The sequence below is a fragment of the Nannospalax galili genome, unplaced genomic scaffold, assembly GCF_000622305.1.
Source record: "Nannospalax galili isolate Female #2095 unplaced genomic scaffold, S.galili_v1.0 scaffold2927, whole genome shotgun sequence".
NCBI classification, from domain to species: domain Eukaryota; kingdom Metazoa; phylum Chordata; class Mammalia; order Rodentia; family Spalacidae; genus Nannospalax; species Nannospalax galili.
This window is the reverse complement of record NW_008355812.1, coordinates 496,267-524,220: the sequence shown is the minus strand read 5'-3', so window position 1 is coordinate 524,220 and position 27,954 is coordinate 496,267. Positions and strand designations below refer to the sequence as shown.

General features: G+C 52.9%; 1 protein-coding gene across 2 annotated transcripts in view; it reads left to right on the top strand.

The window, feature by feature from the left end:
• Positions 1-27,954, top strand: part of Ppp2r2c (protein phosphatase 2 regulatory subunit Bgamma) — a 111,101-nt gene continuing 83,147 nt past the window's right edge. Inside the window, exon 1 of one of the 2 annotated variants that reach the window (XM_008853799.3) lies at positions 1-209. In XM_008853799.3, the coding sequence (XP_008852021.1) occupies positions 182-209 (28 nt within the window). In that variant the 5' untranslated portion in view covers positions 1-181. The remainder of the gene's footprint in view (positions 210-27,954) is intronic. The other variant, XM_008853798.2, reaches the window with a different exon arrangement.

The following is a 27,954-nucleotide window of genomic DNA, read 5'->3' as shown; positions in this document are numbered from 1 at the left end:
CTCTGCGGATTGCATCGGTGTGCGGCGGCGGGGCATGCCCAGGGCACCGGGCGCGGCCTTCAATGGGCGAGGACACGGACACGCGGAAAATTAACCACAGCTTCCTGCGGGACCACAGCTATGTGACTGAAGGTAACGTACGTGTTGTCTGAGACCCCCTCCGGCCGGTCGCCGCGTGGGCATGCCGTCGCACCGAATGCCCTCCGAAGGTTTGGACCGCGCGCTGTGTGTTGTGACCCCCCTCCCTACCCACCCCACCCATCCTACCCACCCTACCATCCTACCCCAACCCTGGGCCGGAGGGAGGGACTCTGCGGGGGAGCCCAGCGCCGTCCTTCGCGCTGCCCTCGGGGACGCAGGCAGCTCGCCCTTCCCCGCCGGGTGGCATCGGGATGGGGGTCCTGACTCCCATTTACAAAGCCCGAGCCTGCAGGGCATCTGGGGTGGCAATCCCCGGGACGCGCCACGGCCTCAAAATCCTTCATTTGCCCTTTTAGCCTGGCCAGAGCCTGCAGAATTTTCTAGGCTGCCCACTCCCTGGAGAGGCGAAGGGCCCAGGAAGGAGAATTCCCCCGCCAGGTCCTCCAGGGCTCGGCTACCCTGGAACCTCCCTGGTCTCCGAAGGCAGGTCCCCTGCGTGGGAGGGAGAAGGCGGCTGGCTTGGGGTTACTGTTATTCCTGGGGACTTCTATTGAGACGGGAGTAGCTGGGCCAGACCTTCAGGGCGGAAAAAGTGGGGCATGGCACCCCAAACCCCTAAGTTGGCCCTGCGCACCAGCCCCCACCCGGGCGGGTGGGATCCAGAGGCTCGGCGCCCCTTGCTTCCGTGGCAGTATTTCTGGGGTCCCCAGGCCTTGCCCGGGCCCTGGAACCGCGGGGCTAGCGCGCGCACAGCCAGGAGCAGGGGTGACCACGGACCGGCACGCTGGCGCTGGGGACCTGCCCCGGGCTGCGGGCCTGGTTGTGGGCTGGAGCAGGTGGCTGCTCGGGTGGGAGGGGCCTCCGTGCTGCGTCCCGCGGGGCTGACGCGCGCGTGGGTGCCTGCTCCGGGGAACCTGCGTGGGCCCCGCCGCCCTGATGCCGCCCTCCGCCGGAAATGAGGCCGAGCGTTGCGGAGCCCCGGGGAGGCTGCGTAGTGCGGGCCGGGCACCGCGGTCCCCACGGCGGGCCTGCGGACCAGGGAGGCTGGGTGTGCAACCTGGGCGTGCGGACGCCGAGGGCGGCGCTCCCAGCTCCGGAGAACCGCTGAGTCACGCGTCGCCGCGGGGTGTGCGGGGAGTGGGGGCCGAGCTGCCCCATCCTGGCTTTGGGAGGCCCCGGAGCTGAACGCCGCCCATTGTGGCCTGCCTTGGGGAGCTGGGGAGGGATCTCGCTTCGCGGAGATGGTCTTTCTGCCCAGCGGCAGAGGGCCGATGGCAGCCACAGTGGATGCCAGGCTGGGGGTGGGGGCGGGTTGGGTTGGTCTGGCTTCTTGGGAGAAACCTCAGTTTTTCTGATCTGTACATTGGGGATGATCCAGTGGGACTCAGGGCTGCTCTGTAATAAACACGAAATGCATCGTGCCCACCCCACAGTGGACAGTTCTGTGCGTTTCCCTTTCGCACACCTGATTTCAAATCTCCATGAACCACCTGGGCGGGGATGGAATGGCAGTGGAGGCTGCAGGAGGTGGAAGGACTTAAAACCTTTATAGTACACCCACTGCTGCAGCTGTTGGAGCCCCTGGACCTGCAGGGTCCAGCCCTGGGGCTGGTCGGAGATGCCCTGCTTTTGGCCAGCCTATCCTGTATTCTACTAAGGAGTCCTGTGCCTCAGTTTTCCCATGTGTAAAATAGGAGGGGAACAAGTCCACACTGCCTGCAAGGTCTTGTGGTGTCTGTGAGGACTAGGTGAGATGAGAGACCATCTTGGGTCTGTGGTCGGTGATTAGCAGCTAATGTGCATTGAGCACCTACTGTGAGCTGGGGTGTGGGCACTGTGTGAGGCTCAGGGCTCAGCCACCAGAGTCCCAGGGAGGAAGCCCATCACCAGCCCCTGCCCTTCTGAACGTCTAGAAGAGTGACAGTGTGGAGTGAAATGTGTTGTAATGAGATGAGACTTTCAGCTTCCCCAAATGAAGACAGGGGCCAGCACCGTGGAGTCCTGGTGTTTTGTGTTTTGATCTCAAAGTCAGCCAGAATTCGTCAGCTGTCACCTGTGTTCAAATCCTGCTTCTCTCTTGCCTGCTGGGCTTCCTTGGGTGAGTTGCTACACATTCCTGGGCTTTGCCGCTCTGTAAAGAGAGTCACAGTGATCTCTGCCTTGGGATTGTTGAGGTGATAGTGACTGTGTCCATGTAGAGAGTGCCCAGGCATAGGTAGAATCCTGACTACTGGAGGCAGGAAATAAACCACACGGTATGATCTATCCCTGTCCCATAGCTGAAGAGCTTCGTGAATGGATAGATGTTGAGACTCCGTTTACAAAGGACCTGGGTGTACACCTCCTGTTCCACCTGGAGGTTGGGTCCTCACTCACACAACCCTCCAGCTGTCTGATGTAATCCTGTTCCAAATATGTTTTCTTCCTGACGTCAGGGCATTTGCACTGGCTGTTTCTCCTTTCCAGAACACCTGCTTCCCATCGCTCTCAAGACCGACTCCTACTAAGCCCCTGAGTGCTAGGTCAGATGCCATCTTTGGTAGCGGGAGTCCCACCCGAGTCTCTTAGAAGATCCTAAATACCTTGAGAAGAGTTTGGGTTTTGTTAGTCATTCACACCATGATGCGAGTTAGAGGTCTGGGTGATTTTTGGTGCGTACTCTTGATGAGGGTTGGTGGTGGCAAGTGGTGAAGTAGAAGCTGTCAGGGCAGCAGAGGGACCTGAACCGAAGAATGGGGGCTCAGGGATGGGGGATTACTGGGGAGATAATCTCTCATTTCTCAAGAGCAGTGTGTCCAGGATGCTGCTGGACTCTAGTCTGCTCTGCTGTGGCCCCAGGGCTCAGCTTTAGAGTGAAATGGATATGTTCCAGCTTGGCTGGCCCTCTGTCTGTCCATCCGTCCATCCATCCATCCATCCATCCATCCATCCATCCATCCATCCATCCATCCCTCATGCCATCCGCCAGCATGTCCTCTGAGCTGGCCACAGCAGGCAGCCATTGTCCTGGGGCAGGAGCTCAACGTAGGGAAGCTACACAGGCTGGGTAGGGGGTCCTGGCAGTAAGCCCATCTCTGTGGGTGCAGCAGGTGCTGTGTGCCCACAGGTTCAGTGCTCTAGAAGTGTCCTCTCCTGCTGGTTTAGAGGCACGGTGCCCATTCCTGCAGCTGTTCAGTCCTCAGCTCTCGGGCATCTTTCTTGTGCTCACAGAAAGGTGTGTGACCTCTCTCTTCACCCATGCCTATGAGTTCTGTGTGACTCTATCCTAGTTTTAGAGTTGAGGTGATGCAGAGGGCTCAAGGGAGCAGAGGGTCTGCCCTGTGTGAGTCTAGCTCGTGGGCAGCATCCACCCAGTGTGGAGTGTCTCAGCCATCTTCCCAGGGAGCACACCTGTGCTTCCTAGAAAGAGACCTCGGACACTGGTTATTCTGATTGGTCCAAGGTAATTTCAGCCTCCTAGTGGCCTCCAGAATGGAAGTAGGAGTCAGTTCTGTAGAGTGAGTGAGAGAGAGCTATAAAAGTGATCAGAACTGGAAGTCCTGTGGCTGCTGGCAGACATCTTGGTACCCTGATGGAGCAAGTCTTTAGCTGACTTTGTTGATGGCAGGGAAGAGACAGGGAGGACCCAAGGCCACGGTGGCATCTGTGATGTCCACCCACCCCTGCTGTCAGGAAACCTGGGAGGGCACTTGTGACACCAGTTAGATTGAAGGTAGGGAGCTGGGAGGGGTTTGTGATAGTGTCCTGTTGGGAAACCCTCCTGTATCTCTCAAGTCACTCACCTCAGGGCTTCGGGGCCCTGCTTCCCCACATGGCCCTGTGGAGATGGCTGGAGGGGGAATCCCATGACTGGTCCTCAGGGCTCTGTGTTCTAGACCTGCCAGGATCCAGATCTGTCTAGGCCTCAACTTCCTCCTGGCTGTGGCTTGGATCTTTAGCAATGAGGATGTACCACTGTCAATGCTTCTCAGTGAGCTACCCACCTGTGTCTGGGAAAAGTACTCTCAGCCCATCAGGGTCAGGAGTCCTGAGGCGGGGGTGGGGGGCTTCCTAAGATCATCCACAAATGTGATGTGGCAGAAGCCATACTAGCCTTTTGAACTCTCAATGGGCTGGCCAGCCCAGGTCCCACCCCCTCCTATGGGGAAACAGTCTAGGTGAGGGGTGAGGGGTGCTCTGAGCTGCAGCCCAGGAGTGCAGGAGAGCCAGTCTTTGCCTGTCCCCCTTGTTTCTGTTGGGAGCCACTCAGTGAGCCTCCCCAGGCCTCACAGCCTCCTATGCAGGAGTGGGGGAGGGGAGCAGGCAGAGGCAGGGCCTGCTCTGTGTTCTTCCTCAACCTCTTTCCCACCTCTCTGGGCCTCAGTTTCCCTGTGTTATCTGGTATCCTGAGTGTCACAAAGCTCAATGAGAGTGCTGCAGTTGAACTTGGAGAAGGTTATCACCACTCCCAATTTCCCCTAAACCTCTAGGTCTGCCTTGCCTTGTGTAGCCCAGGCCGGCCTCAAACTCATTATGTAGCTAAGGCTAGCCTCAAACTCTTAACTCTACTGCATGCACCACTGGGGTGCTGGGGTTACAAGTGCCCGCCATCATGCCTGGCTCTGGGTTTAGTTTTATAGTGGGAACTCCCAGCCACAGAGGCAGCTGTGCTTTTTTCTTCTGGAAGGTGGAACCCAAGTTCTAACACATTCCCATACTGACTCAGGCAGTGGTTACTTCTGTCAGTTTTTGAACTTGGTCCTTAAAGCTCCAGGAGCTAAGAGGCTTTTTTGTGAGCTATCTCAGGCCTTGGGGAATGGCAGTGTTGCTGGGACTGTATGGAGATGTGTCAGGTGAAGAGGGCACAGAGGCTGCCATGCCAGCAGCTTGTGATCCTCTGTCCAGCCTGGCTTTGTGCCCTGGTCTGTTTTTAATAACAATGGTAATCTCTTTATAAAAGCAGTTTTGAATCCCCTTTTCTAATTGAGCATGAGGTCATATGATTTTTCCAGGCTTGGCGGCAGGGCTGGCCTTGTGGTGTGCAGCCTGATCTGCAGGACCCCTTGCTCAGGAGCCTGTGTAATGGTCAGTCGGGCTCTGCTACTCTGTCTTGAAATTTCCAAGCATTTCTTTTGGGGCTGGAGTTCTGAGAGGCAAGTCTGAGGGCAGTGGCTGTGGGGTGAGCTGAGGAGGCATGGCTTGGAACAGGCCCTTCTCTTTCACTGTCCAGTGTTGGTGGCCCCACAGGGCTACGTCCCCTGGCTCATTGTCTCTGCAGTGTGTCTGTGTTGGAGGAACCAGCGCTTCTCTTTGTTGAATCTGGATCTTGGGTCAAAATAGTAACATCCCAAGATATTAGCCTTCAAGGCGATGTCATCTAAGAACAAAGATCCGGGGTAAGGAGACAGGATGGAGGAGCCAACATGCCTTTTCCTGAAGTGCTCTACCACTGAGCTGCGTTTCCAGCCTCCTTCATCTGGAGGCAGAGTCTCACCAGGATGCCCAGGCAGGACTAACGGTCTTCCTGCCTCAGCCTCAGGGGGGCTTTGGTTTTAGAGCCTAAACTTTAAACTTGCTGTCCCTGCTGGTGAGTAGGAGAGTGAGCCCAGGTTTCAGTTTCCCTGCACATTTTCCCTGCACATTTTCCCTGTGGGTCACCTGTGTCTTCACAGTGGGTGGAGTGGCTGGGTTCCTCAGTCCAGCACCGGTCCACTGTTGCGGTGGCAGACCATGGTGGGCCCATCAGTCGCTTCTTACTGTTGGGTATTTCTCTGCTTCTTTTCCTTTTAAAATTTAATTAATTAAATTAATTAATTAATACGTGTATGAGTATATTGTCTACATGTTTGTAAGTGCACCTGTGTCGTGCAATGCCCGCAGAGGACAGAAGAGGATGTCGGATCCCCTGGAACTGGAGTTACAGATGGCGGTTAGCCACGTGTGGGTGCTGGGAATCAAACCCGGGTCCTCTGCAAGAGCAGCCAGTATTCTGGTTTTTTTTAAAAGATTTTTTTAATACTTTTATTTATTATTTTTTGTGGGGGGTATTTTTTTGAGACAGGGTCTCCCTGTAGCCCCAGCTGACCTGGAACTCACTATGTAGGCCAGGCTGGCCTCGAACTCATAGAAATCCACCTGCCTCTGCCTCCCAAGTGCTGGGATTAAAGGTGTGTGCCACCATGCCCAGCTTTACTTATCATTTTTATCTTATGTGTATGAATGTATTGCCTGCATGTATGTGAATGCACCCGTGCTATGCAATGCCACGGAGGTCAGAAGAGGGCTTCAGATTCCCCTGGAACTGGAGTTAAGGACCGTTTGTAGTTGCCCTGTGGGTGTTGGGAATCGAACCTGTGTCCTCTGCAAGAGCAGTCAGTGCTCTTAACCGCTGAGCCATCTCTCCAGCCCCAGCAGCAGCCAGTATTCTTAACTGCTGAGCCATCTCTCCAACCTTCTCCTTTTAAAATTTTTATAATTACATTTATTGTGTGTGTGTCTCTCTCTCTCTGTGTGTGTGTGTGTCTCTCTGTGTGTGTGTGTGTGTGTGTGTGCGTGTGCAGAAGACAGCTCGAAGAAGTAGGTTTTTTCCTTCCACCCTGTGGGTCCCAGGGACTGAACATAGGCACCAACCACCTTTACTTGCTGAACTTTGTCTCTGGACCCTTCTTTCTCTTTTATAACAACAGCATCTGCGTGGGAAGATCGTTCGCTCTGTTCCTCCTCCACTTTGAGGTAGTGCTGTTGAGAGAGAGCCCTGCTCTCGACATATGTGATTTTGTGTTGAAATCCTAAACCCCTTTAAGGTTTGGGATACATGCATGCTACTAAATTACACTCTAGAAAGTTCCTCTGCTGTGCCACAGATGATATCAGTAAGTGCTCTAATTTGTTTGACCTTTGCAAATATCATAGATGGAAAGTATTTGTTTTAAACCTGTGTCTGAATACCAATGAGTTTAAGTGCTTTTCCCCTTCGGTTTAGCATACGTGTGCTGACTCCCCACCCCCTCCCCCCATGGCAGGCCTTATGCTGAACTCCCAGTGTAGAGGAGCAAGGTCAGGACTACCCGTTCATTCAAGTATTCTTGGAGAGCCTACTGTGTGCAAGGCACCAATGAGGGTTCTGTGAAGGTGAAGCTGGGAGGGAGGGTGGGAGACACAGGACTGAGGGGAGTGTCACCAGCCTCTGGCTGACAGAGGAGACAGCTGGCACAGGTTTTCATGGTCAAAGCCTTGAGCAGTCATACACCCTGGATAATCTGGGGAGACGAGGCAGGGGGACCTGGAACAGCATCCTTGGCTCTCTCCGAGGCCTCTCTGGTGGGTGTCACAGTTGCTCACACCTAGTCTGCTTGGGCTCTGCTTGGCGGTGTCTCTCTCTTTTAGGGCTCCTCACTCAGTCCACTCCAGTTTCAGAGTGATGTTCTCAGCTGAGGCTGACTTTGGAGGAGCCTGTGACCCTCAGCACCCTGGTTTAGCCCAGGCCCTGCAAAGGTAGACAGAGTCTTCCCCAGCTTCCAGCAGAATAACCCCCAGGGGGTTTAGGGTTCAATGACAATAAAGCAAACACCAAAGCCAGTGTTCTGAGTGGTCACACACTGAGCAGACAGGATGCCGTGTGTGCCTCACTGTGTGCCGCACGGGCCGTTAAACAGAAGGAAAGGGGAGTGGGCACTTGCCTAGCATTTTGTGTTCATGAGAGCTGGGGGTTTGAATGCAGGCAGGCCATCTGCCCACAGTCCTGACCACCACACTAAGTAGCTAGGACCACCAGGGCAGAGACAGCTGGCCTGCTCAGTTCTGATTATATGCCATGCTCTGGGAAGTTGGGGTGGAGCCTGTCTGCCTGGCTTGGCACTGCCAGGCTCCTTGAGGGGAAAGGCACAGTGCATGTGGGTGGGGAGGGATGGGGGTGTCTATAAGAAACTGGTGGCTCAGGAGCTTGCAGGGCAAGCATCATCTCCCAGGTCTGGGGCGGTGGGCTTTAGTGCCACCCAGGGAGGAGCAGCCATACACAGTCCTGATGTTTGTGCCCAGCTGTGTCTGGGTTTCTCGTCTGAGTCCAGAAGGCAGAACTGTGGTGGCCCTGACCCTGGCATAGCATGGCCATTGTCCTCCAGGACACGGGCTGAATGGCCCATTGAGGCAGAAGAAAGGCTGCCCGCAGGTTCTGGCCAGGCAGTGTGGGCTGCCTCTCGCAGGGATGGGGTCCCCAACTATCGACTTCAGGGTGCTGTGGGCCACCATCCTGCTCTGCCTCCAGTCCCCCAACCTGGGCCTTTCTGAGCCCAGCCTTTGCCAACATGCACTTTGGATAGAGCTATTTTCTGAATGTACAAAGCGGAGGGAACAGCAGTGACCCAGACTTCAGCCAGAGTTTACTGAGGTGGTGCACAGACCAAGCGGAAGTCAGAGTAAAAGGAACAACGTTTATTAAGGTTTGAATTTCATAAAGATTAAAGATTTCATGAAACCTTTCAAATATGGACAAGGGTAGAAAAAATAACGTGGAATCTCCCCTTATCCAGCCCCGTCTGTCAAGGTTCTGATACGCTCGTCCATGTACCTCCTTTTCAGCTACGTTCACAGTTGTCTCAAAGTGTCCCCTCACTGTGGATGGTTGTGGTCCAGGGTGTGAGGTCCACACCCGCATCTGGCTGTGATTTTGAGGCGTTTTCTGACCTAGGCTGATCAGTCCTCTGTTTTTAAATCACTGACCTGCAGAAGGCACCCCATGTTCTTTTATTAAATCAGAGCGTCACCTCCACTGGTGCCAGTGGGTGGAAGGTCGGCCCCTTTCCTCCAGGGCCCTTCACCATGGGAAGCTGCCAGTGCAGATATGCTCAGTGGCCAGGGGAGGCCTCTACTAGGCCATGCCTGGTGATCACATTGGAGATGGGCAGAGTAGACGTGGCACACCTTCCTCTGGCGTGGCAAGTGCTTGGTGGGGTAACACATGGAACAGGCCTCATGTTTGGCACAGAGGGGATCAGCTTTCTTTCTCCCCAGGTTGAGAGCAGCACAGACCAGGGCCAGCCCACCCACACGCGTCTTCTGCTGCTGAGACCCCCTCACCTCACTCCGGAAACAGTCTCAGTGTGGGGAGCCAGCATGCTCTGAGTACAGAGGGTAGGTTCTTGGATGCACAGGATATTTTGTTCTATAAAGTGGCTATAGATCCTCAGGCGAGGATCTGAGTCTTGAGGGCAGACACTGGAGTTTCCAGTTCTTGTGCCTCTTTACAATCGTAGAGACACATGGAGAGTTAGAGGAAAGGAGATAGTTTAACACAGAAGAGATACAGAGGGGTCTGGAGGTGTGTGATGCCTGAGGCCTCATTTCAAGAGGCAAGAAAGGAGAGGGCTGAGGTGTGGTCCAGAGACCTCGTAGGGGTCGTTAACGTGGCACCTGCCTCCCCCGTGCTCCTAGAACATGCAGTCTTTTTCCATGCCTACTCCTCCGGCTGAATGAAGCTCGGGTAGGCTGAGAGGTGCCAGTCTTTCCGCTGGCCTCTGCCGTTCCTCCATTAATCGCTGGAATTCCTCCTTTTCTATTTTCCTGCCTCAGTATTACCATACGTAACACCAATTTCTCAGAAAGCCCCAGACAGACCCAGTGGCTGGGCACTCGAGTCCTTGATGGCTTGGTTACTTTTCCTTGCTGTGGTCCAACGCTCTAACGAGAGCACCTCAAGAAAGAAAGGGTGTGTTTTGGCTCATGGTTCCAGGTGCAATCTGCCCTGGTCCTGGCGCGGTAAGTCAAAACAGGAGGAGCCCAAGCAGCTGGTCACATGACATCCTCAGTCAGCAGAGAGGAACCGTGCTCAGCTTGCATGGCAGCATTCAGGGTGGGTCTTCCCACCTTAATTAACCCAGTCAAGAAAATCCCTTACAGGCTGGACATGGTGCACACCTTCAATCTCAGCACTTGGGAGGCAGAGGCAGGCGGATTTCTGTGAGTTCAAGGCCAGCCTGGTCTCCATAGTGAGTTCCAGGCCAGCCAGTGCTGCATAGTGAGGCCCTGTCAGGCATGTGCAGAGACCAGTTTCCCAGATGACTCAAACTTCACACTTTGAGTAGTTTGACCAAGAGTGGGCCCCATCTGGGTCTTCTGTTCTCTGAGAACTGTGCCTATTCTAGTCTAAGAACAAAGGGCTCCTGCCATTGTTACTGAATAGCACATTAAGCAGGGCCTGAGAGAGACATGAAAAGCCCTTGGTAACAGTTTTACAAAGGAAGTTGTTTTTCTCATCCTGCTGATTCAGAACAGCACGCAAAGCCACAGACAGGTTTCGCCAACCTAACCGCACATGTTGCTTACAGCCTTTATGGGGGAGACATTGTTTTCCGCATCACTGTTTTCACCACCATCACTGTCACATTTTTTACCCACACATGCATCCGTTCTGAGTTAGGGCCATAACTGAGTCACAGATAGGTAACACGGTATAAGAGTAAAGCTATGTGTTCCACTTAGCTTGTAAGGGCTGGGATTCCAAATCACTGTAGGACTGATTCCATTGTTCTTAGAAGGAGTACATAGTTCTAAATATTCCCAAAACATATGATTAACTTGAGTTACAGGATTATGTAAAATTTCAATTCGAAAAGGCTTATTACAAAGAGTCTTTTCCATTAAAGTTATCCGCCAAACCCCAAATTCTGTGCTGTCAACAGTTACACTTGTGGCTAGCCTGTTGGTGGGCAGCTTCCTCTGCATCATGACAGGGGGTCCAGGACCTGTCAGCTCCTTCATCCCCCTATTCTTTGAGATGGAGGATGGATGTAGTTCACTGGCCTCTTAGACACTTTGGCTCACAAGGAAAGCTTTTATTTCCCTCACGTTCCATTGGCTGTAGCGAGTCACAGGGCCTCACCTAGCTGCAAGGGGCGCTGGGAAACGTAGTCCATGGCTAGGTAGCCCAGCGACAACTCTAGAATTGGGAGAGTCTGGATCTTGGTGGGTAGCTAGCCATCTTTGCCATGTGACCCGACCAAGCAAACACCCGCACTTTTCAGTTTAAAAGATCCTGCTAAGAATTCCACACCGGAAATCTTCACCCAGCCCCAGATGGGCCCCCGTCCTTGCCTCCATGTCCCACATACATGGTGCTAAGGGACTAGAGTAGGCAAACAGAGGTCATCTGGGGAGGTCAGGGATGCCTTTCTTGGGGGTGGTGATCTCTGAGCTGAGGGCTGCAAGTCCACGCCCAGATGGACAAGGTGGGAAGGGATCACGGGCATCAGTTGATGGAGTGAAGGTCAGCATTTGGGGAAGGGTGTCTGTGTAGAAGCAGTTTGTGTACTCAAAAGGCCTAGAGGATCTTTGGGGTAGGGGTGGGGGACAGAACAGGAGGGAGACAGGAAGATGATAGGCAGGGCCATCTGTGAATGGCTTTAAGTACCATGATAGGGAGCTTGGATTTCAACCTGTTGACACCGTGGAGTCAAGTAGTGGTGGTTTTTCTTCTTGCTTGAAAATATTTTAATTTCTGTTTTACTGGCACAAAATATATGTGCACGTGTGCAAAGTTCAGAAAATACAGAAAGAGAAATAGGAGCCCCTTCCACTGAAAATAGTTTAGTGTATTTTCATCTGCATATGTGTATATGCATGCTCTGTTTATCATCGTTCATCTGTTTATCCACGGGTCTCTCACCTGTCTACCTGTTATCCGTATCTATCACTATCAGTCATCTATCATTTATCAGTCTCTCATCTCTCTATCGCTCCTCTTTCTATCTGTCCATTCATTCCCACATTTACTCCTTCACTGAAACAAGCACTTTTAAAAGCCATTTACTAAATGTTCATTCCAATTTGCTCTTTAAGATTTCCCTTAAAATGGGGCTGGAGAGATGGCTCAGGGGTTAAGAGCACTGGCTGTTCTTACAGAAGACTCAAATTAGAATCCCAGCACCCACTTGGTGGCTAACAACCATCTGTAACTCCAGCTCCAGGGGATCCAACACCCTCTTCTGTCCTCTGCAGCCATTGCATGACACAGGTGCCACTTGCATGCGTACATGCAATACACGCTAAAATAAAAGTAAAGAAAAAAATAGATTTCCCTTAATAATATATGCTGATAGCTTTTGGGTTAGTAGGGGTACAGCCCTCTGTCTGATCCCGTAGAACAGAGCGCTGTAGACCAGGCAGCTTATACAACAGAAACACATCTGCTCACAGTTGTGGACATGGTAAGTCCAAGGTCAAGGCATTGGCAGGGCTGGTTCCTCCAATGGCTGTCTCCTTGGCTTGAAGACAGTATCCTCTGTATCCTCACATGGTATACCATGTCTGCTGTGCTGTGTCCTTGCAACGGCACATGCATTTTGCATTCAGACTCACCTGTAAGAGTGTGTTTTCCTCAACCACCTCTTTAAGAACCCTGTCTATAAATGCAGGTGCGTTCTGAGGTCCTGGGATAGCACTTAAACATATGAATTTAGAGGATTGGGAGTGCCCATCAGGGACTTCTTCTGGGAGTTCTAATCAGTTGCATCCTCTGGGTGTCAGGGAAATGCCGTCCGCTTGGGGTCATGCGTGCTGCTGTGAAGGGCATCTCCAGCTGGAAGTCTTTGCTATGGACAAGTTTCTTCCAGAGTGTCTTCATGGACTGCCAACTTTCCCCAGGGATCACATTTAGCAGTGTTAAGGCCCCCTGCCCCAGAGCCAAAGTAACAGTAAAGGCGTGGTGTTCTGAGACCGTGTGCAGGACTCAGCTCCCTTGGCCCTGCTTCCTGCCTGTGGCATTCCTTCAGCTGTGCTGCTGTGTGCTCCCTTCTCCTCTTTCTGATCACCTCTCGCCTTTGCTGCAAGACACAGTCCCTTGCCTCTTTGCCTTTGGTAGTGCTTAATTTATATGGTCACTTGTCAGTTTTTGCCTTTGATCACTGTCTTTGATCACTGTTGTCTGCTGAGAAGACCCAGTACAACTCAGTGGAGGTGATACCGTGTGGCTTTGGAGTCTAGTCACAGGCAGGTGTGTGCCAGGACAGGTTGGGGCACTTGGCCTTGGAAGCAGCCATGTTGTGAGGGAGCTCAAGCAGCTTGTGGAGAGGCTTCTGTAGAAAGGAGCCAGGGTCCTGGTGAAGCTGCAGACCCACAGCTAGGGTCGCCATGCTCCCAGGTGAGTGACTACCACATTGAGTGACAGAGACTAACAGGGCAAGGACAGGGCAGCCACTTTGAAGGGCCATGCTCCAGCTGAGTCAGGTCAACCATATGGAGCCAGAGGGCCATCCTAGATGGAAGGTTCATGAGGAACAGCTTCAAAACAATACATGGCTAGTCACGGATTCCTGTCCTGAGTCCCTAGTCCTGCACTGCGGTCTCCTCCAGAGGCCACTTTCCCAGCCATGTGCTCTCTCCTTGGCTCTGTAGGCTCCTCAGAGCCCTCTAGTAGCATCTTTCTGTACTGTATCCGTCTGCCTCAGTTTCTGTTGCTGACTTCAGAACCCAGGTGGAGGTGCCCAGCTCCCCTGGAGAGAGGTGACATAGTGGAGATGATAAGGCAGGAGCCCAGGAGCCTTTTTGCAGTAGCCTGGGGCTGTCCTGACAATAGATGCCACATCCGTCTGGTGTGTCTATAGCCTGTACCTGGTTTGGCATGTGTCACCTACTGGGTTCCAGAGAGTGTGTTCATACGCTTGAGTGAACATGGCCCCTCTTCACCCTTGGCCTCAGCAGCTCAGGTGGGCTTCTCAGCAGGTGTTCCTCCCCACCCCCTGCCCAATCCCTCTGGACAGGCAGTCCATCGATACTTTGAAGTTCCCATAAGTACAGATTTCTTTTACCATAAGTTCAACAACACAGTTCAGATCTCTCTCTCAGCATTGTGGGAACTGAGCAATCCCATAGAGCATGGGCTTTGGACCGGCTCCCTGGGCCCCAGATGTGCACTGTGGTCCATGACTGAGTCCCTTTTTTCAGTCTACACCGATGGACCACATGTGCCCATTAGCTCATGTACAGACCACAAAGTGGACAGTTGCTGCTTCCTGGGCTCTAAGCGATTCAAATGCTATTATCCCCTGCATGTTCTGGTAACAGCCCAAGCTCTGTGTAAGGGTATGTGAAGACCAGGCCTTGGGCGGTATTCCAGTCATTAGGCAGGTCCCTGCTGTCTTAGTTTGTTTCTCCATTGCTGTGACAAAATACTCTGACCAGTACCAACTTGGGGAGGAAAGGGTTTATTTAGCTTACATCTCCCAGGTCGCAGTTCATCCAGGAGCCCAAGGTAGGAACTCGGCAGGAACCTGGAGGCAGGAGCTGGAGCACAGGCCATGGAGGAACACTGCTTACTGGCTTGCTCCCCTGGCCTCTGTTGGCCTGCTCTCTTATGCAACACAGGCCCACCTGTCCAGGGGTGGCACGACCCACAGTGGTCTGGGCCCTCCCACATCACTCATCATGGCCCCTCAGACATGGCCACAGGCCAGTCCAGTGGAGGCAATTCCCCAATTGTGGCTCCCTCAACCCAGGTGTGTCAAGTTGACACTAAAGCTATCCAGCACACCTGGTGAGTGGGTTTGTCCCCTGGAGAGTTCCATCACTTCTGAAGACTCAGTCAGGAGACTGTGAGGCAGGAAGAAGGCCTTACCAGACACAGACTGCTGAGGCCTCGACCTTAGACTTCCAGTTTGTGGAATATCAATGCCTCCCTGGCTGTGGTGTTTGTTATAGAACCTGTGGACTGTGACACGCCCCGTGACAACCCCGCAATACAGACTTAACAAGTATAGACAGTTCAGAACAGGAATTGCCAATGAAGATGACGTTCGACAAAGACTAGGGGTGGGACTCAGCAGTAGAGCTTGTGAGATGTGCAAGGGCCCTGGAGGGACCGTGCTGGGAGAGGAACTTAAATTGATTCATGTAAATGGAACTATAGAAAAAGTCAGCCCGGCACTGCTGAAATGGATGCCGGTGGAGAGACTCATCCACAGAGCTCCATGAGGAGAACTTAGGGTTATAAGGAAGGCAGCAGGCCCAGGCCCCAAGGATGGGGCGCCCTGGAGGAAGGCATGTTGGAAGAACACTGAGTGGTAAAGGTGCTTCTTTTTTGTAGCTGGGGTCAAACCCAGGGCCTTGGGCATTCCAGATCAGTACTCTCCTACTGAGCCACACCCTCACTCTGAGCCCCAGCCTGAGCCCCTGTCCAGCTTTAGTAACTCTTACAGTAAATACCTCATGATGTTGAAAAGTACCAAAGACAAAACCTCACAGTGCCCTAAAGTTAGAAAGCCCAGCCTCCCGGGCCTGGAGAGGTATTTGGAGCTTCGATTGTGTGGACTCTGGGAAGCTCCGACCGCTCTCATAGCAAAGGAAAACACTTGACTTCTCAACATTCTCAGTGTTTTAAATTGCAGTGCCCTAAGCTGGCCTCAGAGGTTGTGATCAGGGTTAACTGTCAACTTGAGGGGACCTAGAATTGCCTGGGAGATGGGCTTTGGGGCATGCCTGTGGAGGATTGTCTTAACTGCGTTAACTGATGTGAGAAGACCCATCTTAACCGTGTTGGCACCATCCCTGGGTAGTAGATCCTGGACTGTATAAGATGGAGAAAAGGAGCTGACGCTAGGAGACCTTCATAGTGTGCTGTTTCTTGAATGTGGGTGTCCTGTGACCCGCTGCTTCGAGCACCTGCTGCTTTGACTTTGCCACCATCATGGACTTGAACTGTGAGCCAAAATAAGCCCTTTCTCCCTTAAGTTTTTTCCCTTCCCTTCCCTCCCCTCCCCTTCCCTTCCCTCTATCCCTTCCTTCCTTTCCTTCTTTCTTTCGAGGCAGGTTCTCACTACCTCCATTCCCCCCAAATTACAGTGTCCTAAATAAATAGCAACTTACTTTTTAAATTCCCTGTACATTTCTAACGGTCAGTAAGAGAGTTTGTAATGTCTTGATGAAGATGTTTAAAGGTCACAGAGTGACTGTAAACTTCCTTGTTGATGCCTGGGATGGCATGGAGCTGGGTCAGCCTGTGTAGACACCGCTACTTCCCCAACGCTGCCATGGGAGGGAGAACACTTGCTTGGTGTAGGTGCTGCAGCTCTGCAGAGCCATCCTGTCCTAGGGTGAGGCTGAGGCGATGCTTCACATCAGGCAAGGAGAGAGTGAATGTCCTTCTTTCCAAAGACCACAGCTCAAGAACGGGAAGCACCCCACTTCCTTGCTGTGGACACGGCCAGCAGCCCAGCTCCGGCAGGGACTCTGCCGTCCCTCCTCTGTGTTCTGTGGGGTCACCTCTGGCCAGCCTGTGCACTTTGGAGCCATCTGGTGTGGAGTGGTCTCGAAGGAGGAGGGTGCCAGGTGGCCGTGGTTCCTATACTAGCTCTCCATCAGGAAGGTGGTAAAAACACTGTGAATATTTTATAGCCCTGAGGAGCAGTTAGGCGCTTTACCAAAGCTGTGAAAACACAGTTCATCATCCTGTGTCCTAGACTGCCACGTGGGAACTGAGTTGGTGACTGCTAAGGTGCTCCAGTGGGAAGGTTTTAATTGGTCTTCTCTATGTGTTTTATCTTACTACAGAAATGCTTGAAAATGCAGAAAGTAGAAAGTGTGTCTGGGGGGTCAGGTGGAAATAACAGCCTTGATTGTACTCCAGAAATATTATATGCATTTTCTGAATTTCCTTCTCAGAGCCCCCGATGGAACAGGATGGAGCATAAATACAGTTTTGTGTCTTCCAAAATATTAATCACATTGTAAGCATTCATCTATTATGTGCTCAGAGTAAAAAAAAAATTATTGGCCACATAATATTCCATCACAAAGAGATAATTATGCATCCAGTAGCTGCACATGGACTATTAGTCACGTTCACGTTGCCCAGGGTAGGTAAGTGGAATATGCGGCCCTCCTCCGTAGAACTCTGGAGCCAGTGAGAGACAAAAGACATGGCCCTGATCCAGTATGGTGCCTGCTGCAGTCTGGGACCAGGTGCTCAGAGCCACTCAGGCTTCAAGGTGGCCTAGGAGCAGTTGTGTAGTACAGCAGGAGGCAAGCTTGGGGGGGGGGGCTGTGGACAAGGTACCCTGGTAACCAGCTGGGCGAGGGGGACACTGGACGAGGCACCCTGGTGACCAGCTGGGCAAGGGGGGCGGGGGGGACACTGGATGAGGCATCCTGGTGACCAGCAGGGCGGGGCGACACTGTGGATGAGGCATCCTGGTGACCAGCTGGGCCGGGGTGACACTGTGGACGAGGCACCCTGGTGACCATCTGGGTGGGGCAACACTGTGGACGGGGCACCCTGGTGACCAGCTGGTGCATTTGGGATTGCTGGGGCCATCGTGTGAAAGTCTTGGAGGTCCTGAGAAGATATGGTTGAATCTGCCCCAGCAGGAAAGGAAGAGGGAGCCAAGGGTGACCAAAAGTCTCAGGGGGTTGAGAGGTGACAGGAAGGATGGGGTAAGCACTTCCTGCAGAGACCAGAAAGCCTCAGTGAAGCGCCCAGAGCTGGTAGTGGGAGAGTGGGATGGAGAGGGATTCCCTGTTGTTAGGAGCCCCTGGTGTGTAGGAAAGGAAGGCTGAGCCTCCTGGCCTGGTCCTTGTTTAACAGGAGGCCACAGGCTGGGAAGTGTGGCTGCTCTAGCAGAGCATGGTGTATTAGTTGCTTACTTCTGTAACTAAAGACCTAACAAAGCAACTTCAGGGAGGAAAAGGTTATTTTGGCTTCGAGGTGGCAGGAGTGTGAGGCAGCTGGTCACATTTGCGCCTGCAGTCAGGAAGCAGATGAGGGCTGGAGCCCAGCTCCATTTCTCCACTTTATTCAGCCCAGACCCCGGTGTGTGTGTGTGTGTGTGGGGGGGGGTTTCCACCCACAAGCAGGGTCTTTCCCCATTCTGCTAAACCTTTCTGGAATTAGATCTCCTCCTGTAGAAGAATGAAACTAGATCCTTAGCTTTCACCTTGCACAAAAGTCAACTCCAAATGGGTCAAAGACCTCAGTGTGAAACTGGAAACCCTGAAACTATAACCACTCCAGCAGCTATCAAAATACCTGAAAGCAAATCCTGAATCCATCACTCTAGAGTCCAGCCTTGGAAGACAAAAGAAAAATGAGGAGGAACCCAATAGAGGGATGCTTTAGGAAACCCTTGTCAAGAAATTCCAATGGACTCTGTGTTCCCCAGGGGCCCTGGTTCCTCCAGGGGGCGGGGCCTGCTGCGGAGAATTGACTGTGGAGAGTTAGCCACAGAAGGAGGGGCTTGTGGTGCTGTCTTGGGAGGGCATTGGGGCGAGACTGCTGGCCCAAGTTGCATTGGCGAAGGTTAATGGAGACTGTGGGTGAGCATGGAAGCGATCTGGAACAGCGGCGGTCCACCTCGCAGAGCTGGGTCCTGGGTGCTGGGTGCCGGGCATTGGTTTCTGTAAGTTTCCCCATACCCCCCTCCCAAGATATAAACTATAATAAATTCACATAGCAATATATTATATGGGTTGTCTGATACCACAGGTGACCCCGAGAGAACTCGGGAGACAGACTCTTATATGAACATTTGAAAGTTGCCCAGTTCTGAGTTTTTTTCTAGTTCCCTGTCTAGAACTTGTAATGCTAATTACTCTTGCCTTTACTTCTCCTTCACATCTCCTATTCACGATTCAAAGACTTTCTTTTCTTCCTTGAGATAAGAGTTGTGCAATTTGGAGTCTTTTAGATAGACCCACTGGAGGGGTACCCCAATTAGGTCACCCTGCATCCCTGTTCAGCATGGAAGAAGCCAGAGTGGTCTGCGCCCTGATTCCCTATTGGCAATTTGGGTAACCCCTTCAGAGGATGGTGTGATAAGAATAGGAGGTAGAAATTGGCTAAGCAGTTAGTGTAAAAAGACCCCAAAGAAAAGTAGCCAGTTTCTTCACTAAATCTCAAAGTGTCCTTGGGCCTCTTAGCAACATACTCTGTTCCAAAGGCCAAAAATGTAGAAAATATTTGGGAGTTTTTATCTAATCCTTAAAAGATTTTAGGGTTACCTCTTCAGAGGGGGGAATGTTAGAGTAGCCAAAAGCCCCATAAAAAAATAAAGAAAAAGAAAGAGTACATGAAGCTATCAGAAAAAAGTGATGGGGAGATATGGGAGTAGTTGGGGGGGTGGGCATGGATTTGATCAAAACACCTTATATGCATGTATGAAATTCCCAATAAATAATTTATTTAAAAAACTTTCTGGAATTACACCTCAGAGAAACACACAGGTGTGTGTCTCCAAGGTTTGTTCTAAATCTCTTCAGTTTGACAAGACTAACCATCACTGATGGAGAGCCCCCCCCCCCAGCTGTTGGACACCCACCATCTCAACTTTTGCTGTTTTAGGTTAAGTGATATGGGGAGGTCTACTTGCCTGTAGCCCAGGTTTTCCTCATGTCTGTCTTTTTTAAGAGTGCCATGTTTTGGTGAAAGGGTTGGGGTGTTCTTTTTAAGGGCTTCAATAAAGTCAGATACTATGTTGTCTATTATGATAAGCTCCACACTGGCCAAAAACTTTTGTCTGAGTGTTTTAGAGAGGCAGCCCTGTGTCCTAGTGCACACAGGAGCTGCCCATCTGTCTCTGTCTGTCCATTTGTAAAGGATGAATTGTAGCTCTGCCACGTGGAGGCTGGGGTCATTGTTTCTCTGGAGAGGGTCTTCTGGGGTGGGGCTGGGCCTGTGTCCTGGATGAATTGGACATACCCCCTCTCTACGGGACAGACAAGACAGCTGTTTTGTTTTCATGGCCAATTACTAAGAATGAGGGTGATTAAGGATGCTCCCATTTCTCGACCACTGCCACAGAAGGCTTTGCCTGTGGTCCCAGCAGAGCTTTGTGGCCCCTCTGAGAGATGTGGGGTGGCCCCACTGACACCCAGGAAGCAGGGCCTCAGGGAGTCTTTGTCACACGTGCCTCTCACCCCTTGAGAACTGAGGTTATTAGAACTGTGTGATAGATGACCATTAGAGAGGCAGGCAGCAACCATTTTTTTCACCTCTTGGTCCTACAGGGTCTGGTATTGGGTAAGGTGTGGTTGGGTCGAGCTTTTCTCTGAAGGCTGCCTACCTGCTTCACCTCGAAAAGTTGGTGGGTGGGGGTGGTCCCCTGGTAGGATGTCTTTTACACAGTGGCAGTGGTGACGTCACGTCTATAAGGCCAGATTCCTGTCTCTGGCATGATGGCTTCCAGGCAATTTGATTCCTTAGGTATGGTGGCTGGCTTTTCCAGGTCATGTGTCTTGGGACAATCAGGTGGAGGCCACAGGGTCTTTCCTGACTTTCTCAGCAGTCATATGGTGCCAGTGTGTCCCCATCATTAGCCAAGTTTGAGTTGCTAAGTCTAGTTCTAGGGGACTTAGTCATGGGGGAAGGAGGCCAGGTTGTGTGCAAGAACAGGTGCTGTGACCTCTCACTGAATGCAGCCTGCCCCAGGTGGCCTGGGCAGAGCATGATTCATGATCAGTTCTGTCTGACTTGACAGGACCTCAAGTTTCTTGAGCTGCGCATTCTAGTCTCCCTGTCGGTGCAGAAGTATGTATTTCTCCCTCCATGGTCTGGGTTTCAAGGATACTGAAAGTGCCCCTTATTTGCTCATTTAGATACAGGCCAAGGCTGGTGAGTGAAGGCTTTCTTTGGAGGGTAGAATAGCCTCCAGAGCCAGTCTGGAGTCCAGTGGGTGTTATCAAATACAGTACCTGCCTGTCCCACCCTCCTCCCCCCCTGCTTGTTCCTCAGGGAGCAGTGGCCAAGGAAGAGCTGAGCTTGCTGGCCTTCTTGACCGGCCACTTGGGGGGAAGAATGCAGAGTAGGAACAGGTGAACTGGGCTGGTTTTCTTGCTCGGCTGATCTGGTGCAGTTACAGCTGGGAAGGATTTGCAGCCTTGAGGAAGCAGTTTTATCTGAAACAGCTTCAGTCTTGGAAGCCTCTTACACTGGGCAGTGGGGGCCAGTCTCTGTTCACCTTGCATGGTGGCCTTTTGGCAGGCCTTACCTAAGAGGTGGACCTGCTCCCCAAGGGGAAGCTGGGACAGGCTTGGGTGAGGCTGGTTCCTGACACTATTGCTATGCTGCGAGCACTTCCTGTCTCTAGCACCACACTTTCCTCTGGGGGGATTGCTCATTCCACACTTGTTTGTGCAGTTTGTACCTGTGCATTGGGGTGGGGGTGGGGGTGCTCAGGCCACTCTGGGACCCACCTTCCTCAGTGCTTAAGGCCAGTGCATATGTGACCCACCCTGGCTCCTCCCATCAACTCCCTGTCATCTTTGGCTCTAAATCAGGGACAAAATGTCCTCTTGGGGTTGCTTTGAGGTCAGATAGAGAGTATACACCAGGCCTGCTGATGCTCAGAAAGTTCCCAGCCCAAGGTTGCTTCCACACTAATGGGTGGTACCATGGCGGAGGGACTACCCTGCGTTTATCCGTGCTCTGTAGCCTGCAAAGGAAAGATACAGCTCCGAGCCACCCGAATCCCTGCCTTACTCTGCAGCCAGCCAGGCTGTGGGGGCTGGAGGGTGCAGAGGGTCATGGGCAGCAGGGATGGTGTGTGAATGACTCAAGCCATGGTCATGCCTGTGGTGCTCTGGATGGGGTGTGCACTGCCTGGGCTGTACCCAGTGGGGTCTGTGCTGGCTGTCAGAGGGACATGTGCCCCTCCAGGAGAGCTGAGCTGGAAGGTCCTGGGGGCAGAGTGAGCTCCAGGATCCATGTGGGCCTCCGTCATTTGCTTCCAGGCTTTGGCACCTTGGGGGAAGTATAGAACTGGGTTCCCAAGGTCAGCACTGGAAACCCAGGAGGGCCTTGTTGATAGCAGTTCCAGCTGGTGATCCTTCCCATCTTTATTTATTTATTTATTTTTGCCCCAGCTGGCAAGGAACTCACTATCTAGATCAGGCTGGCCTTGAACTCACAGAGATTCCCCTGCCTCTGCCTCCTGAATGTGGGGATTAAAGGCCCACCACGCCCTGCCCCACCCCCTTATTTTTTAGATAGTCTCATGTATCCCAGGCAGGCCTCAAATTTGCTATGTAGCTGAGGATGACCTTGAGTTCTGGGATTATAGATACACCACCCCACCTGGTGTTGACCCTCTTTTAAAAAACTCTAAGACTTTGCTGGGTCACACTGTCCATATGGGGACAGTAGGGATGGTGAGTTTGCTAGATAGCTTTAGTGTCAACTTGACACAGCCGGGTAGAGGGAGCCTCAATTGGTGAATTGCCTCCATTGGACTGGCCTGTGGCCATGTCTGAGGGCATCTTCTTGATTATTGAGTGATGTGGGAGGGCCCAGCCCACTGTGGGTGGTGCCACCCCTGGGCAGGTGGGCCTGCATTGTATAAGAAAGCAGGCTGAGCACAGGCCAGGGGAGCAAGCCAGTAAGCAGCATTCCTCTAAGCCCTGAGCTCCAGCTCCTGCCTCCAGATCCCTGCCCTGAGTTCCTCCTACCTTGGGTTCTCTGATGAACTGTGACCTGGGAGATATAAGCCAAATAAACCCTTTCCTCCCCCACGTTGTTAGTGGTCAGAGTGTTTTGCCTCAGCAACGGAGAGACAAACTAGAACAGTGAGTGATAACGGTTGGGGTTGAGGTTGCTGTGACTGTGTCTCAGAGGTACATGGCAGGCATAGCCCTCTGGGTCTATGCAGTATGAAGTGAGGCCTCTCTGTACCCACAGGCACCTGGGTATTCTCTGGAGACAAGGGCATCTGACCCCAAAGTGACATGAGGAAGCCCTAGGAAAGGGTCCTTTAGGGATGGGTGGGCCAGGTGACATGGGCAGACAAAGAAGGGAGGACAAGCAGCTGTACCCTGAAACCCACACTGGAAGCTCATACGTCCTGGGACTGAGTGGGAATGCACAGTCGATGTGAAGGGCCAGCACCCTGGGCTGAGGCTGGACCCAGTCACTCCTGGGGAGACAGGGCCTGTGTGATGAACAGAGGTGCCTGGTCAGACACTCTCCTTAAACTTTCCATCCTCCTAGTGGACAGTGGAGATCAACGGGGGGCATCTGACTGTCCCCCACTTTCTCAGGCCTCTGCTTGAGATGCTCTGATATGTGGGAGAAGTTGTGAGCTTGAAGGAACAGGCCTGCAGGGTGCCGGTGACGGTGGGACGGGTGTTGCTGGGCTTGGTGGCTTCAGTTCCTCTACTGAGGGCCCACAGCCCTCAGGAGCACAGGCTCCACTCAGTGGCTCATCCACCCCAATTCATACATCTCACCGCCTCCCTCTGGGGAGGTGTCAAACTCCGACAGGAACAGGGTGTCAGGGTGTCGATAAAGGATAGAGTCTCAAACAAGCCAACATGGTCCCCTAGAGCACTGAGGGTGTAAGGAGGGGCCAAGTCAACAGAAGTTTCTTTTGTCTTCCTGCCTCCCTGGTCACCCCAACCAGGGAGGCTGAGGATTAATTATGTGTTGTCTCTGTAAGCAGGAGGCTATAAAAACCTATCTGCAGGCCAGCACCTTCTCCATCAGCCAGGCTCCGCTAGATTTATCACTCGCAGGCTGTTCAGGGAAGCCGAGGGCGCCCTGCCCGCTGCCCGCCCCCACTGTACAGTGGGAACCATACAGAGCACAAGCCACAGAAGGAAATGCATGTGCAGTAGCAAAGCGTGTTCCTTGGAGTCGGTCCCACCAACGCTTGGCATCATCTGGAATCTTGGGCTTGGAGTGAGCAGAGGCAGCTCAGAAGTGGTTGTTAGGGAGGGTCGGGTTCCAGGTGTCAGGGTCAGCAGTTGCTGGTGAGAGTTTAGCACAGTGTTGGGAAGGTCTGCAGAGTGCTGGAGACATACTATATACAGTGAGCTTTGGAGGAAGACTGTGGTCACAGATATGATTGACAAGACCTGTGTCTTGAGAAGTCCCCAGCTGGATAAATAGCTTTGGCCTGGTGGCGGGAGGCACCTAGCTGCCCACAGGAGGCATCTCTCTGCCTGGGTCATGGGCAATCAAGGTCAGGGAACGCTTCCTGGAAGAGGGAATTCATTTATCACACGATTGTCCGGGCCTGTTGTGGTTAGGCAGAGGTCTGATGTTGGGAGAGAGGAAGAGGAGGGAAGAGAAGCCTCAAGAGACTCTCTAGTCACAGTGCCTTCTAGAAAAGTGAGGGTAAAAGAGGAGACAGGAAGAGCCCCACAGTGTGGATGGAGGGAGGCTGGCAAGGGCTAGTCCACTGACCCTGCCTGCCACTAGGAACAGGATTGTCATCTCCAAGTGACAGACAAATGGAGGGGAAGGTTTCCCAGCTCAGCAATGGATGGGTCTGAATTTGAATCCAGGCTGAGACTTCACACCCCCGGGGCTCTGGGCAATCTCCTTGGGGTGGGGCGTGTCTGAGCACTGGCAGACTTTGTTAGGCCCCTCCCCCCTCAGTATTTCCTTGGCAGTCCCGATAGCAGTGCTGGACAGGGAGGCCGGAATCCCCCCAGCTAACCCGCTGAGTGCATCATCTGGCACTTTCTGTCCAGCCCTTGGCAAGCTTTGACAATGAGGCTGAGCCAAGGCTCTGTGTCTCTCTGACCCAGATGAGGAACGAGGTAGCCATTTAATGCCTAGTAAAGTGAGACCCCCGTGTTTGGGTTAAAAATGGAGGTTCTGAGGGCAGGGGAGGGGAGCCAGGGTTCGTGTGGCCTCATGGACATGTTCGGGTTCTGATCCCCACAGCCATCTTCCATCAGTGCTGCTACCCTGACCCACCCCAATGATGAGAGTGCTGACACCCCGGCACAGGGGTCAGGGCCATGCAGCCCACTGGGTGGCGAGGTTGGGAACAGTCCCAGCTCCGTCTGACATCTCTGCAGATGGGGTTCCCGCCACTCCCAGCAGCTCCCCTGCACTGCTACAGGCCCCAAAGCTGTCTAGGACAGTTGACGGTGAAGGAGACTTAGGGAAGATCCCAGGGACATGGGCTTCTTCAGAAAAGCCTTGCAGGGAAGCCCCAGAAGCACAGGCCTTAGAAGCAGTGAGGCTGGCTCCGTTCATCCTCCCTGGCCTCTGCGGGTCACAACCAAGCCCTTATGCCACCCAGGCCTGGCTAAGGCTCTAGAAATCTTACCTGACTGGGTTTGGCTCCTGGAGAAAAGAGAACATTCTGGCCCCCATGGGGAGAGGGCAGTGCCCACTGGCGGAAATCTCAGGGTGGCATGGGAGAGGCTTGGGCTGTGGTCTGTGTGTGGGACCTAGAGACCTGTGGAAAGTGTCGTGTCATTTGCGTCATGCAGTACACCTACTGGGCAGGAGGGCAGGAGCCCGTCCCTACCAAGGCTAGCCCAAGTCTGAAGGCCATAGGCTGAGCTCTCTTCATGACTCGTCTCTTCCCCTTGGTTCACACTGGGAGGAAATGAACTCGTCATGTGTTTGGGTGGAACAGAGCCCTAGGAACAGGCCAAGGTGGGACTGAAGTGCAGCTCTTTCAAATGGGCCCTGACCGGGGGGCGTCCTTGTCTCAGAGCACCACAATCTTGGGTTTTTGGGGGATCTTTCAGTTTTCTCTTTGTTTACCAGCTGCCTGTGGGCATTGGCTGGTCAGTCTGTGCTTCTGTTTGGGTTAGGGGGCCTGGATTCGAGGGGCCTGCTGGGTTCCCCTTTACGGGACCTTTCCCTCTGAAGCATCCAGAAGCCAGGGTGTGAAGTCTCTGGGCTGATTGTGACCCAGCCCCTATCTGCATTGAACTTGTCCCTAGACCTGGCTTGGAAGATGGCAGTTCTGGTCCTGGTCCTTGGTCCTGACTGGAGGCACTGTGCACTTGGACCCCAGGTGATAGGAAGGGCTAGTGAGATCTTGACCTGGAGGGAGGCAGGGAGGTGGGCAGTGAGTGGCTTCACTGGGGTCTGCCCAAGGGAGCTCAGTGGGTGTGTCTAGCCCACTTGTGGCAGGGAGGGCCCAGAGCAGCCTGTTCATTTGGCCTCCAGCAAGTGTCAGGACAGCTGGCCAGGGGCCTGGCCCAGCCCCTGTGACCTATCAGAGCCTCAGCATAAAGTAAGGATTGAAAGAGCTCTTAAACCCTAATAATTAGGAGAGGGGCATCCCAGGAAATGAATGGAAGGGCTTCGCACAGTCTCACTAAGTGTTTCCTATTTTTCCATAATGACCACGGCACAGGAAAGTTGGGCAGAGTGGCTCATGTCTGTAGTTCCAGGACTGGGGACACTTGGGCAGGAGGATTGCCAGGCTAGTCTGGGCTACAAAAGTGAGAACTTGTCTCAAAAAAAGTAGAAGGGGTGTGTCTGGAGAGATGGCTTAGCAGTTAAAAGCAATGGATGTTCTTGCAGAGGACCCCAGCTTGATTCCCGGTACCCACATGACACCTTCTATAACTCCATTTCCAGGGGATCCGACACCGTCTTCTGGCTTCCACTGGTATGCATGCATATGGTATACTTACATATGCACAGGCAAAACACTCATACACATGAAATTTTAAAAAAAATTCAGGAAAACAGTCCTCTTCCTCAGGCAGCCACACCTCTTACCTTCCTGCCACAAGGAGCTGGTGGTTCTGAGCTGTAGGGATGACCTGTCCTGTGTTATTGGGCCTGACACAAACTAAAGCCTGAGAATTTCAGAGGCCCGTCAAGCCCAGCACTGCTCCTAGAAGGGAGACCCTAGCTTTGACCTTGGCTGTGACCTGCAAAATGTGGTTTGCCAGGCTTGTGGAGCCCTCTTACGGGGAGACAGATCGATGTGTGGTGTGATTGCCAGGTTCCTTTTTCCATTAAACTGTCAAAGAAGTGTCTCTTTGCATCCCATAAAATGGGGGTGGGGTGTGGGGGGTGCTGTAAGAGTTAGGTCTTCCTGAGGCCTGATGCCACTTCCCTGTGCCCATGGGAGCTGAGTGGTGATGGGATTGGAATGCCTGAGACCAGGTCCTGGGGCCTCAGTTTCTGTGGTTTCCGGGGTGCGGGATGAACACTGTTCCCTCCATCTCTCCCCTCTCTGCCCGCTCTTTCTGTACAAGGAAGAATAGCAGCTGCTGCGGGGTTATTTCAAGGGGATTCCCATGGAAACGGGGAGTGGGCGGCTCTTCTTAGCCTTGGATAGGGAGTTGCTTGCAGGGGCAGCCTGTCCAACTAGAGGGTATGAGGGACCCGCCCTGTACCCTGGGGCCTGGAGAGGCTGGAGAGAGGCTGCTCTCCACACTGTACTGCCCTACTCAGGTCCCCAAGGCTCCCCTGGGGTCCCCAAGCCTGGCTTTGCCTGCTGGTTTCCTCTTTCTCCAGCAGGTCTTGGGCTGTAGGTAGCAGCACGGTCCATGTCCTTCCGCCCAGACCTCTGCTTTGAGCGTTGTCCTCTCAGGACCGCTTCCCCAGCATGGCCTGGATAAGTCCCAACGGCCTTCATCTCTTCCGATGCACCTTCTTTCGCCTTTATCCAGCAGGACTTTAGTTCTTGTATGGTGTTGCTAAAATTCCTTCCCTGGGAGAGATGTGAGCAACATCTGCCGCACGGTCCATGTCCTTCCGCCCAGACCTCTGCTTTGAGCGTTGTCCTCTCAGGACCGCTTCCCCAGCATGGCCTGGATAAGTCCCAACGGCCTTCATCTCTTCCGATGCACCTTCTTTCGCCTTTATCCAGCAGGACTTTAGTTCTTGTATGGTGTTGCTAAAATTCCTTCCCTGGGAGAGATGTGAGCAACATCTGCCGCCTCCTCCTCCTCCTCCTCCTCTTCCTCTTCCTCCTCCTCTTCCTCCCTTTTTGAGACAGAGTCTCCAGTATCCACAGATGGCCTCAGACTTTCTATGGAGACCAGGCTGGCCTGTACTTCACAGAGATCTGCTGCCTCCTCCTCCCAAGTACGGGATTAAAGGCATGCCTTCTCTTCTTATTGTCTACCTTTGAGAATGCTGCTGACCTC